Source organism: Marmota monax, unplaced genomic scaffold (assembly GCF_021218885.2).
Source record: "Marmota monax isolate L192 unplaced genomic scaffold, Marmota_monax_Labrador192_F-V1.1 WCK01_AAM20220418_F8-fsc00004, whole genome shotgun sequence".
In the NCBI taxonomy this organism is placed as follows: domain Eukaryota; kingdom Metazoa; phylum Chordata; class Mammalia; order Rodentia; family Sciuridae; genus Marmota; species Marmota monax.
In genome coordinates, this window is record NW_026692881.1 from 32,750,762 (window position 1) to 32,762,940 (window position 12,179).

Consider the following 12,179-nt stretch of genomic DNA (forward strand, 5'->3'; position numbering starts at 1 on the left):
TGGGAGTGTACATGTGACCCTCTATAGAGGCCAGGCGGGCCACCTGAAGAGGACCCCAGCTGTTGGGGACAGCTCATCTGGAGGCCACGTGTCCTGTCCATGGGGCAGCTGCTGCCCAGCTCCAGCTGGTTCTCGCATGTGGGAAGCCTGGTTGTGGGCGAGGAGTCCAAAAGCTGGGTTTGTGTGTGAAACTTGCTGGTGTTTAGCTGTTGGCAACTGGCTCATTGAGCAGCAGGCAAACAAACAAGCCACATGTGGGTCAGGCTGAGCGAACCCTGCGGGGCTCTGGTCTGCTTGGCAGTGTTCCTGGGCGCCTGCCGGCGTGGGCCTCGGGCTCCTGCCCCGTCATCACACGCTGGGTGGTGTCTGAGGTCTGACACCAGATCTCTTGGATCCTCTGAGAATTCCTCTTGCTTTTAGTGCACCCAGAAGGGAAGTGTATAGACCAGACATCAAGGGCCAGATCCCAGGTCCAGGAGTCCCCTCAGCCAGGGTCCTGAAGACTCTGCCACCTTGCTTCTCTCTTCCCGCTGTCTCAGCTTCCTCATCGGTCAAGGGGGAGTAGAGTCCTTCCCACCACACAGAGTGAGGGTGAAGAGTGCGGGGAGATGGGGCATGGACTCAGTCCAGGCAGGGCCAGCCCAAGTGCTCTCGTGTGTGTGTGTGGGGGTGGGGGGGGGTGGGGGGGGTGGGTGCGCGCGCACATGTGCGCAGGGTGGCGGGGGGAATGAGCATGGAGTGGGGTGCACACCTGTGTCTTCACCTGTGACATGGACCCGTGGTTTCACCCTCAGCCGTTCTCAGGAACCACGAGGTCTTTTCAAGTGATGGCTGGCCATGGCAGGTGCCCAATACATACTGTTCTGTCCTTTGAAGTTTGAGGCCTTTGCCATCTGCAGGGACCCGGGGAGAGGAAACTGGGCCTGGCCAGGTAGAGGCAGGATGAGCAGAATGGAGACATGGCCCTGCGTCCCCTGCCTCGTCAGCTCCCTTGCCCACTCCCTGGCCACCAGCACTTGAGCCAGCCCACATGCTAAGCAGGCCTCAGCCTTGGCTCTCCAGGGCAGTGGGGTGACGGGTAGGGACCCCAGCCCTGCTCTGTGCTTGCCTCTGAATGCTCACTACCTCCTTATCCTGTCAGCGTCACGAGGAAGGCCTCCTGTCTCTAGTTCACAGAGGGCTCAGAGGGGGCGGGCTGCATGCCCAGGTGTGCGTAGACAGCTGGGAAGCCACAGAGCCTGAGCCAGGCAGAGCCAGGGGTAGGGGCCCTGTCCTGGCCAGACCCTTCCTGGGAGGGCCAGTGAGTGGAAAGGCCATCACCCACCCAGAGCAGGGAGCTAGCATCCTGCCTAGAACCCTGAAGGAGTAAAGGGCCCTTAAATTCCTGAGATACTGGATGCCCAAAGGACCACAGGAGCTCTGGCAAAGTCAGTGGCAGATGGTAACCTCGAGGGCCACTGTGGGGATGGGGTTGGCAACAGCATTTGGGTTCATAGGGACCCCTGCATAGATACCTCCAGGTCCTAGGTCCAGAGGCGCAGAAATGGCACCCATTGCTGTGTGCTTCCCTGATGGCTGTCCCCTGTGCCCTGTTGGGAGGAGTGGCAGGGGTGGTGGGAACCCAGTATGCACCTCATCCACCTCCGTGTGCCCCTACACATGCCTGTTCGTGACACTATTTCATTACACATCCGTGTTTGTTCTATCTGCACACTGTGGTGAACAGGAGGGAGGACAGGACCTTTCAGGAGTCCTTCCTTCTAGTCTTGAGAAATATGTCCTCAGAGGCTCTGGGTTTGGGAGGTTGAGGGAGGAGGTACCCAGGACAAGTGGAAATCGAACTCTTGGCCCCCACATCTGGCCCAGTTGAGGAAGGAGACTCTGCAGGAAACAGGAGGGAGAAATGAGGGCAGTGAGGTGGCCGCAGTCCCCTGGCTGATGGCCGTGTTCCATGAAGAGCTCCCAGGCCACAGGGAGAGGTAGGATGTAACAGGCCTGGCCCCTGCCAGTTACCAGGCACCCAGGGGCTGAAGGGCTGGGAGATGCCATAGGAAGAGCAGAGACGGGATGCTGGCGTGGTGGGGAAGCGGGGGGCTCTCTGCTGGGGTGGGAGGCCCCCGTGGGACCACGAGGAAACAGACTCCACGCTGGCCTGGAAGAAGCATGTGCATCTTGAGCTTGGGGTGGGGGTGGGGTCACTGGCTGGACCTAGAGCCCCCGCCGCCTCCCAGCCCAGGAAGCTGGTTCAGTGGGTGGGACGCAGGGGCTGGACCTGGGACAGCACAAACATCTGCCCACCATCTTTCTCCCACCTCTGCAGGGGGCGGAGGAAAGCGCAAAGGGAAAAGCAAGAAGTGGAAAGAAATCCTGAAGTTCCCTCACATCAGCCAGTGTGAAGATCTCTGGAGGACCATAGGTAAGCCCACTGACCCTCTCCAGGCCACTGTGCAGTGAGTCAGAGGCGACTCTGGTAATGCAATGTGGTCTGTCCAGGGAGGCCCTTGAGGCCAACGTCTTTGCTAACGGGCATAAAGATGCAGCCAGCAGTCACTGACTCTTTGCAGTGACCACTTCCCAGTCACCCTTGGCGGCAGCTGCTATTACTTTACTCAGATGGGGAGACCGAGGTGCAGAGTGGCTCTGTCACTGGCCCAAGGTGCACAGCTCAGGGGAGGGCAGTGGGGGGGCCACCTGTCTCTGAGCCCCACATAGAGCTTTTCCTCTCTTCCTCCCCGGAGCCTGTGCACCCTGCCCTCGGGGAACAGCCCTGGCTCTGGGCTCTCCTCCTCTCTTGCTGGAGATGGTGATGCCCACCACGGAGCTGCTGCCCACCGACACAGCCCTGCCTTTTCTCTTCAGCACCATGTAGCCACTCCAACAAGGGCAGGAGCTCATCTCCTGTGGGGACTGGCACAGCCAACACACCAAGTGACCCCGCTGAGGACATGGCTGTAGGCAAGAGGCCAGGGTGACTGGGTGAGGGCTTCTATGGGTGGGCATGAGGAGGCTGGTCCTTTGTTCTGGTCGGACCTGGCCCTCCTCCCCAGTATGCCCTGGGGTGGGCACCTCCCTTGCTACAGGAAGGCCCCTCAACTGCTTGTGAGTGTCAGAGGTCACGTACATGTGCACATGTTTTACAATACTCAGGCCCACCGGGGACTGGATAGCCTACAGTGTCCAGTGTAGGGGAGGGGCTCACTTGATTGGCATTTATGAGACAAAAAGGCAGATGTGAGTGGGGAAGCAGGGTAGGTGCTGCAGGATGGGGTAGCTCCCTGAAACGCACCTGCCGTCCTTAACCCCTCCCTAAGGTCAGAATCTCCATGGTCCTTGGAGCCAAGAGTGGAGCTGGCCTAAGGAATTGCAGCTCTGGATCCAGCAGACTTGGGCTCAATCCCGCCCTCTCTCCTGGTCCCGGGACAGGATATTAGTCCATTGGGCTTTGTCTGCCTAGCTGTAGGTGACATAATGAGTGTGAGCACAGTAGAGGGGACCAGATGGGACCATGACTTGCTCTTCTCAGTTCTGCAGTTCCCAGCAGCTACTGCCTTGCTTGGCCCCTTTTGAGTTGTGGCCCCGGACACCCATGTTCACACTTGAGAATCAACGGGCCCGGGGGAGAGAGGAGGGGCTGCTCTCCTGGGGCTGGCAGAGCCCAGGGTAGGACTCGCGAGTGGCCAGGTAGACTACCATCCAGGACTACCCAGGACTCACAAGTGGCCTTCAGAGAGTCATGGGGAGAGCGCCTCTGGTGACTGGCCATTACCCCCCTAGAGATCATTTCATTCTTTGTCACTCTGATTTAGGCCTGGAGAGACTGGGCCCAGAGGTGGGCTGGGGTGGGGACCTCAGCTGCCATGGTCACCACACACTCCTGAGGGCAGAAAGGCCCTCCTGTGGGTGGTCCGAGGCTTTTCGGTCACCTTCCTCCTGGGTGAGCCTGCTGGCTGCCAGATGCCTCTTCTGGAGACAGATCCTAGCTTTCTTCTGATGGAAGGATGTCATTCACTCCCCATTCACTATGGGCCCCGGGGGCATCTTACATTCCTCCTTAGGACCAAGTGTTGCCCTGAGACCATCCCATGTGTTGAGCCAGAGGAGAGAGCTTAATATGGAGAAAGGTTCCCCAAAGGGGGGGATTACAGAGAGGCAGAACAACGGGGCGGGGCCAAGCCCACCTGGGAGGGGCCTGGCCTGCCAAGTCCACCCTTGGAAGTCATTTGCCTGGGGGGTGTCTGCAAGTAGCTGTCACGAGGGCATAACAGGCTCTGAAGGCCACTTCCTCAGAGAAGTCCCCCTGGCCCTGAATGAAAACTAGCCATGGTCAGAGTCGCCCAGAGCCTCCAGGCTGCTCCTGCTAGACCACCTCCCTGGGCTACTGTCTCACATCTGTTCGTCCCACAGTGTGAGTGGCTCTTCAGGAAGGGGCTGGATCTTTGAAGTTCATGGCCGTGTAGTTGGCACTTGGCTTACAGAAGGGGTGTGAGAGACGTCAGCTGGACAAATGAGTGAAGGAGAGAAGAAGAGGAGTGAGTGATCTCGGCTCAGGAAGGGCTTCGGATGGGAGAGTACATCCAGATTAAAGAAATCTTAATATTGTACTATATTTATTTCACGCGTGTCTTAAAAATATAAAAACAAGGGCTGGGGGTGTGGCTCAGCGGTAGAACACTTACCTAGCAAGGATGAGGCACTGGATTCGATCCTCAGCACCACGTAAAAATAAATAAATAAAATAAAGATATTGTGTCCATCTACAACTAAAAATAATGATAATAAAAAAAATATAAAACAAAAATATGAACTAAAGGGCTTCCGTTCCAGACAAGAGGAAGTGGATATATTGTTCCCTATCCCTCTTGCTAAGGGCAGTTGAAACCCTGGACATTGTGTGTAAAACAGACATAAGAAGACTCCTGAGGTGGAAAGAAGGCAGACTGGCTAGGGACTTTGAGTTTCTTGGGTTTTCTTTCTTACTCCCTATGTCCCTGCCTGGGAATCAGAGAAACTCAAAACCACCCCCCGCCCACCAAAAAAGACCCGGACAGTTTTCTGTAGCCAGAGGCCCTGGAAGGGGCAGCTGAGCACAGGGGCCACTCCAGAGCTGCCGTTTCACCTCGTACCAGCAGCAGGATGCGCACTTCCAGACTTTCTTCTCAATCTCTGTCTGAGCTCTGGCTGCAGTAACCAGTCATACTGGCCGGGAGGCTTTGACACAGGTGTTTACTCCCTAGTTCCGAAGGCCTGCAATCCAAGATCAAGGCTGCTTCCTGGCCTGCAGACAGCATCACAGTATCCTTGTGTCATCAAACGAGAGGAAGCAGCTCCGTCAGGGCTCTTCTTACCAGGGCACTAATCCCATTCCAGAGGGCTCCACCCTGGGGACTGAGCTGCCTCCCCACACCATCACAGGGAACTTGGCTTCACCACCTCAGTTTTGGGGAGGATACAGACAGTCTGTCACTAGGCAGCCTAGTTCCAGATTCGAGGACCTGGCTCTGCTTCCCCTCCACTTGCCTCCTGAGACACTGCTCTTCTGCCTTGAGGTGAAGGGGCCTCACAGGCTGTGCTCTGCCCGGCCTGCACTGCCACCAGATGCTCAGGTACCCTCCCTGCTCCCTCCTCCCCAGGGGCTTCCAGGCATTGCCCCAGGAGCACCCAAATGTCCCTCTTCTACTGATACCCTCCTTGCTGGAAGGAGACCTGGGAGTACAGGATTGGACTGTGCATGGGCTTCACCCTTTGGCCCCAGCCCCATTCTAGGCCCTTAAACGGGGCTCTTGGCAGGGCCCAGGACCCCAGGCAGGTGTGAGAATGGTGTACTGCCAGATGGGAGTGATGCTTTTGTTTTCTGAAGAGTTTTGAAAGAAGTGTGTGTGTGTGTGTGTGTGTGTGTGTGCAGTATGAAGAGAAGCCCAGGAAAACAGGAGGCTGACACAGACCAGGGGCTGCAGCCTGTGGGCTGGGCCGGGGCTCGGGCTTGCCGCCTGTTTGCGGGCAGTTGCAGTGGTGTTTGTACAGCCTCTGCTGGGGTCCTGCTGGAAGCCTTCTTAAATCAAAATCTCATTTCTCCTCTAGACCAATACACAAACCAAACAGTGGCAGACACTGCATTTGTTTTCTTGTGGACACACACGCTGCTCTACAGCGCTTTGGCTGGATGTCCCAGGGCAGGCTTTGTGCTGAGGCTCCAGGGCCCCTCGGGGCCAGAGGATAGTAGGGTGGTGCAGTGGGAAGGCTCAGGATCAGAGGGAAGGACAGAGCCCACGCGGACCCTGGGATGCTGGCCCCTCCATTGAAGCCATGACCTGGCCTGCCTTGGCGCTGCCCTGGGAAGCACGGGCTGCTCTGCCCAGCAATGGGGTGATTTTGAAAAACTGAAAACCGCCCTGTGAATCATTTTCCTGCCAAAACCTATCCTACTTGGGGTAAACCTCCAACTCTTTTCTGTGGGTAGCAAGCACTTTGGCTGTGGGTGAAGTCCATGGACCCCTTCTCAGAACAAGGCTTTTACATATGAAAGGGACCACAGGGGGTTACCAAGGAAACCAGTTCTTTTCAAATGCAGTTATTAAATACTTTTAAAATGTTTAATATAGAAATGTATGTGCTTCTTTGTTAATACTTTAAATAACAAGATCTAATAGCTAGTCTAATAGCTATTGTAATTTAGAATTTGGGATGAGCATAAGTGATACTTTCATATATCTGCCACAACTCTAAGAGGAGTGTCATTTGTGCTGGAGACGAGCCCCAGGCACTGCTAGCATTGTGTGGGCCCTTGTCGACATTCATGATGGCAGGCAGTGCTGGGTTTTAGTCAGAGGTTGGTGGAAAGAAGGCCAAGTCTCTCCCTGCAAATCTGGCCTGACATTCTTCTCCCTACCCTGCCCGAGCCCCCCCCCCCCCCCCCCCCCCGCCCCGGGCTTCCTCCTCCCTCTCTCGGCTGTACGCCTTTGTGTACAGCTTGTCTTCAGGCGGGAGCTGTGGCACCTGCTCTCCCCTCCACCTGGAATGTTCTCCCCACACTTTTTTTTCAGGGCGCTTTTAGGAATCAGCCCAAATTTCACCTCCAAGAGAAGCCTTCGCCCCCCTCTTGCGTTCTTCCACACGGTGCTGTTTATTTAATGTTCTCTCCCCATACCTCCGTGTGAAGTCATCATCTTTTATTAGTCATTTACTTGTGTATTTTCTGTCTCCTCCACTGGACTGGTTGTTCCATGTTAAAAGTGACTGCGTCTTGCCTGGTTCACTCCCCAAACAGTGTCTGGCACATAATAGGGCTCATCAAACATTAAGTGAATGAAGGATTGAAGGAGGTGAAATGTTTGAAATTCGGGCTCTTTTTAAAAAGTTTATGACATGTGTTTGCTGTATCTAAATTTAACCTTAGCCCAGTTACTTAAAGGAATGAGAGTTTAGCTTCGGGAGGCAGCGTAGAAAGTATACAGAGATGAGCAGGCTCAGCTCAACCCCAAGACCCCAGCCACAGTCTCCTAGGCACTAAGCGGGGAGGCCAGCGAGGGGCTCCTGGCCGGCCAGGTTCCCCAGAGCTGCTGTCGTGTTACGTTTGCACAGAATCCTCAACTCAAGGAAATGAACATCGTGTCTATTTCAGAAGTGAGTGAACAGGCTCCTGGAGCAGGGTGACTGCCCAGGACAGTCCAGTTCCTGGGTCCTAGCACCAGCTTCCCACCAGCTGGAGTTTATTGACTCATAAACATTTGGGGCATGAGCCCCAGCCAGTGCCCAAAGCAGAGGGACTCACTGCAGGCTCCAAGGGTCGACATTCCTGTGAGTCTCTTTCTCTCTTTACTGTATCTTGTAAGTTTGTGCTGCTTGTTTATTCAACAAATGTTTATTGGGAACCTACTATGTGCAGCTCATGGAGAAACAGCTGATTCCTGCCCCCCTGGAACTCAATCATGGCTGAGTTCAGGAGATTGACTGGGATGGCCATGTGATGACGGATTGAGAATGTTCTATGATGGTGAAGAACAGGTCACCAAGCTGAAGAATGGTGGTGAGGGTCTGCACCCATCAGAACTTCCCCAGAGGAAGTGGCTTCCCTCACAGCCTCCCAGAGCATTTTTCTGTGAGCTCCTTGGGGGCCTAGAACACTTCCTGCTCACTTGAGAGTCTTCACTGTGGCACAGTGTGGATGGATGGATGGATGACGGGCAGATGGTGGGTAGATGGATCAAGTGCTCATTCCCTCCTCTTCCTCCGTCTGGAAACCAGAACAGTAGTTAGTGGCAGTATTAAGACAGAGGTTCCTTGCTGCCTGGGTCTGCTTCCAGTGTGAGCCCCAGACATGAGCTGACTGATTGTAGACAGAACTGGCAGAGGGCAGACAGACTGTTGAGAGGAGGGAGACGTCCTCCAATGTCTGCTCGTCTGCTGGCGAAACATCAAGTAATGACATTATTAGTTAATGGGCTAATTGTTCATGTAAGATCATTAGGGGCCCAAATCAAAGAAGTTCTCAGAATGTGCAAAGCTTGGAAGGCTGGAAACGTCATCACGAAGATAAAAGATTGTTGAGGTCTGCAGATATTTCTCAGTGACGCAGAAAGTCCTGTTGGGCAAAAGTGTGGCCTTTTTATTTATTTAGCTCAGACTCATTGCGTACTTTATTCTTTCGCTTAAAAAAAAAAAAGTAGGAGGGGGTTTGAGTGAAAGAGTTGATTATTCCAGTGTTTGGCAATATTTCTGTAGGAACTGTCCAAAAGCTGTGTAATAAATCAAGGTCCCTCCTTACCCCCGGCAGGAGCAGTGTTTAGGAGGAGGCTGTTTGCAGAAGTGGCTGCTGAGCCTGGTGTGCCACCATGCTGCCCCAGCCCTCACGGGCGGGCGGGACAGGGAGATTGAGCCGTCTCCTGGGAGAGTCGCTTGTCAAAGCTTAACTCTTCCCAGGAGCAGAAGCGCTTGGTTGTGGGGGATTCCTAGAGGAAAATGTAGGGCCTCAACATGGAAAAAAACCTCCAACTTCCCCCAGAACCGCGAGACTTCCTTGAGCTGCCTTAGTTCTTGTTCACTAATGTCAGTCAGTGGACAGTCCTCGAGCCCCTACTATGCACTGGGCATTGTGTGGGTGCTGGGCTGTATCATGGGTCACCCTCAAAAAGTGGTGTGGCCTCACAGAAGGATCTTCCGTTGTCATCATCAAGGTCAAAGCCAAGGTCAAAGGGTGGCTCTGATGTGCCCAGCTATGACTTTGAGCAAGTCATTCAACTTCCCTGGGTTGTTTCTCTGGGCCATTCCCTGGCAGTTTCTTTGTACCTAAAATGGAGTCACTAGTACCCACCTGGTAGAGCTGCTGGGAGTGGCACATGCCACTGATGTCCTTGCCGTCATTGTCAGCACAGTGGTGGTTTGAGGGACACTTGGAGAGGACTTTAGAGCTCCCCAAGGAAGCTGAGTTGGCTATGGGTGATTAGTGGGCCATGACATTAGTGCTGACATGGAGTGGGTGGCAGTGTAGGGACAGCTGCTCAGAGTTTTCTGAATCTCTGTTCCTTACAGCACCTACCTCCAGCTTCCTCCTCCTGGAAGCCCACCCTGAGTCCTACAGCCCCAGCCCTGCCCCTTCCCCCCAGCTACATGGCTTGTCCCAGAGCGCCACAGCACCCCTCCTGCCCAGACCCCTCTCCTGGCCTAGAGGGTTTCTTTGAAAGGACACGTGTATGTCCTAGAAGGCTGCAGCCCAGAGTCCTCACCCTGGTTGCCCTGGGTAGCCGTGGAGGTCCACAGGGACCCGAGCTTCATCTGCAAGGTAATTCTGTAAAGGGAGAATGAATTGGTGTGTTATTGTGTAATTAAAAAGGGAATGAAGAAAGACTGGATTCCACCGTAGTTAGAGAGAATGGTGACCCTGTTTCTCTCCTCCTTGTTGACTCTGTGCCCCTGAGGCGTCTGTGGCCCGTGGGACGGTCAGAGCTTCTCACGTCTCCGTGACCTCGTCCCCTGCAGGCTGCCAGGCTGGCATTCAAGCTCTTGGTTTCATCGTCAGGGAAACCAAGTCTCTGCGGACGTCATCGCCGTCCTTGGGGTGATAAGGGCGCGTCACTCCTGTGGTTCTGCCACTTAACCCTGCTTGGGTAAGGCACAGCATCTGCTTGGCCTTGGAGTGCAGGATAAATTTAAATGTGGCAGAGCTGGAACATCAGGTGACCTGTCTGCAGCTGGAGCTCTCGGGAGGAGAGGGTGGCCTGTGGGGTTGGTGCCATGGGTGTCAGCCTCACCTCTGTGGCTGGTGGCAGCCCTTGGAGGGGGCCCGAGCTCGGTGCCCAGTGGCGCTTGCCTGTGGGTTTCTCCTTCATGCTTCTTAGAATGGGGTGCTGGAGAGTTTTTCAGATGATCTGGATGCGTGGTTTCCAGAGGCTGCTTTGCAGAGAGGTGGGATCCGGGCCAGGCTTCCACCTGATCTTTTTTTTTTTTTTTTTTTGACCTTTTATATTTGGGCTTCTATGTAAGATCTTATTCTGGGGCTAAAACTAAAACCAAACTTGAAACCCAGTGTTGATATGTAAACTGAGTCCCTGAGAGACAAGTGACTGCAAAGGTCTCCTTGTGGCCGGAGTCCAGGCGGGCCTTTCCCCACTGAATGAATTTGCCAGGGCTGCTGTAACTAAGAACCACAGACCGAGTGGCTTCAATGACAGAATTTATTGACTCATAGCTCTGGACGCCAAAAGTGCAGGATGAAGATGTTGGCAGGGTTGGTTCCTTCTCAGGCTGCAAGGGAGCATCTCTTCTGAGCCTCTCTCCTAGCTTCTGGGGCTTGCCTGCTGTCTTAGCTTAGCCTGACCTCTGCCTGATCTTCACATGGCGTGTTCCCTGTGTGGGTCTGTTGGCAAGGTTTTCCTTTTTATAAGGACACCAGTCTCACTGGATTAGAGCCTGCCCCAATGGCCTCATTTTAAAATGATTACCTCCATGAAGACCCTATTTCCAAATAAGGGCACATTCTGAGGTACCCGGGGTCTTGGCTGCTTGTTTTTTAGGGACAGGACACAACTGAACCCATAGCCTACCTTACCCCACGGTCCATGGAGTCCAGGCAGGGGCTAGAGGATCCTGGCTTTGGGGCTGAGGGTGGACCCTCTCCCTCCTACAGGCACAGGAACGTCTGTGGGAGGACTGATTGTTTCGCCAGCCGTGCTGCGTAGTACTTTTCCAATCCCTCGTTTTGTTGCTAAGTCAGCAATTAACAAATTACTTTGCTAAAAATCATATGGAAAATTTTAACAATGAAGGTCACCCATAGTCACCTCTCAGGTACAGCCATAGTTAACACTTTCCTATACGTTCTTCTAGCTTTTCCCCGGTAAGCGTTTTGTTTCTTATATATAGTTTTGTTTCTTATCTTTCCCACACAATTTTTGGTGCTGGGGTTTGAACCTGGGCCTTGTGATTGTTAAGTACCTGAGCTGTACCCCAGCCCTGTTCCTGACCTTTTATCTTTTCTTTTCTTTTCTTTTGTGATACCAGGCATTAAATGCAGGGATGCTTAACCACTGAGCCACATTCCCAGCCCGCTTTTTATGTTTTATTTTGAGATGGGGTCTTGCTAAGCTGCTTAGGGCCTGCTAATTTGATGAGGCTGGCCTTGAACTTGCAATCCTCCTCCCGAGTTGCTGGGATTACAAGTGTGCACCATCACGCCTGGTTCTGACCTTTTTTCTTAACATGATATCAAGTGTATTTTTCATCATTAAAACTCTTCATAAATATGATTTTATGGGGCTGGGGATGTGGCTCAAGCGGTAGCGCGCTCGCCTGGCATGTGTGCAGCCCGGGTTCGATCCTCAGCACCACATACAAAAAATAAATAAATAAATAAAGATGTTGTGTCCGCCGATAACTAAAAAAATAAATATTAAAAAAAATTCTCTCTCTCTCTCTCTCTCTCTCTCTCTCTCTCTCTCTCTCCCTGTCTCTTTCTTTAAAAAAATATGATTTTATGTTTTTCCATTTGACACATATTTATTGGGCATCAAGTATCAGGGCTACATCAGTCAACAAAACACAAAAGCGTCCATATTCTCTCAGGTAGCCCTTTTGCAGGTGAGTGACCACACCAGTTGATGATTGGAAACTCACCTGTTGCCCCAAACCCAGAATTGGTTCAGGCACTCAGTCCCTCCCCCGCTGTGGCTCATCTCCTTTGGGGGAAG

The 12,179-nt window shown here is 53.4% G+C and overlaps 1 protein-coding gene across 2 annotated transcripts in view; it reads left to right on the forward strand.

Moving 5' to 3' along the window:
* Window positions 1-12,179, forward strand: part of Grk5 (G protein-coupled receptor kinase 5) — a 189,829-nt gene that overhangs the window by 80,205 nt on the left and 97,445 nt on the right. For both annotated transcript variants that reach the window (XM_046449824.2, XM_058581335.1), the window contains exon 2: window positions 2,321-2,416. In XM_046449824.2, coding sequence (XP_046305780.1) covers window positions 2,321-2,416 — 96 coding nt within the window. The remainder of the gene's footprint in view (window positions 1-2,320; window positions 2,417-12,179) is intronic.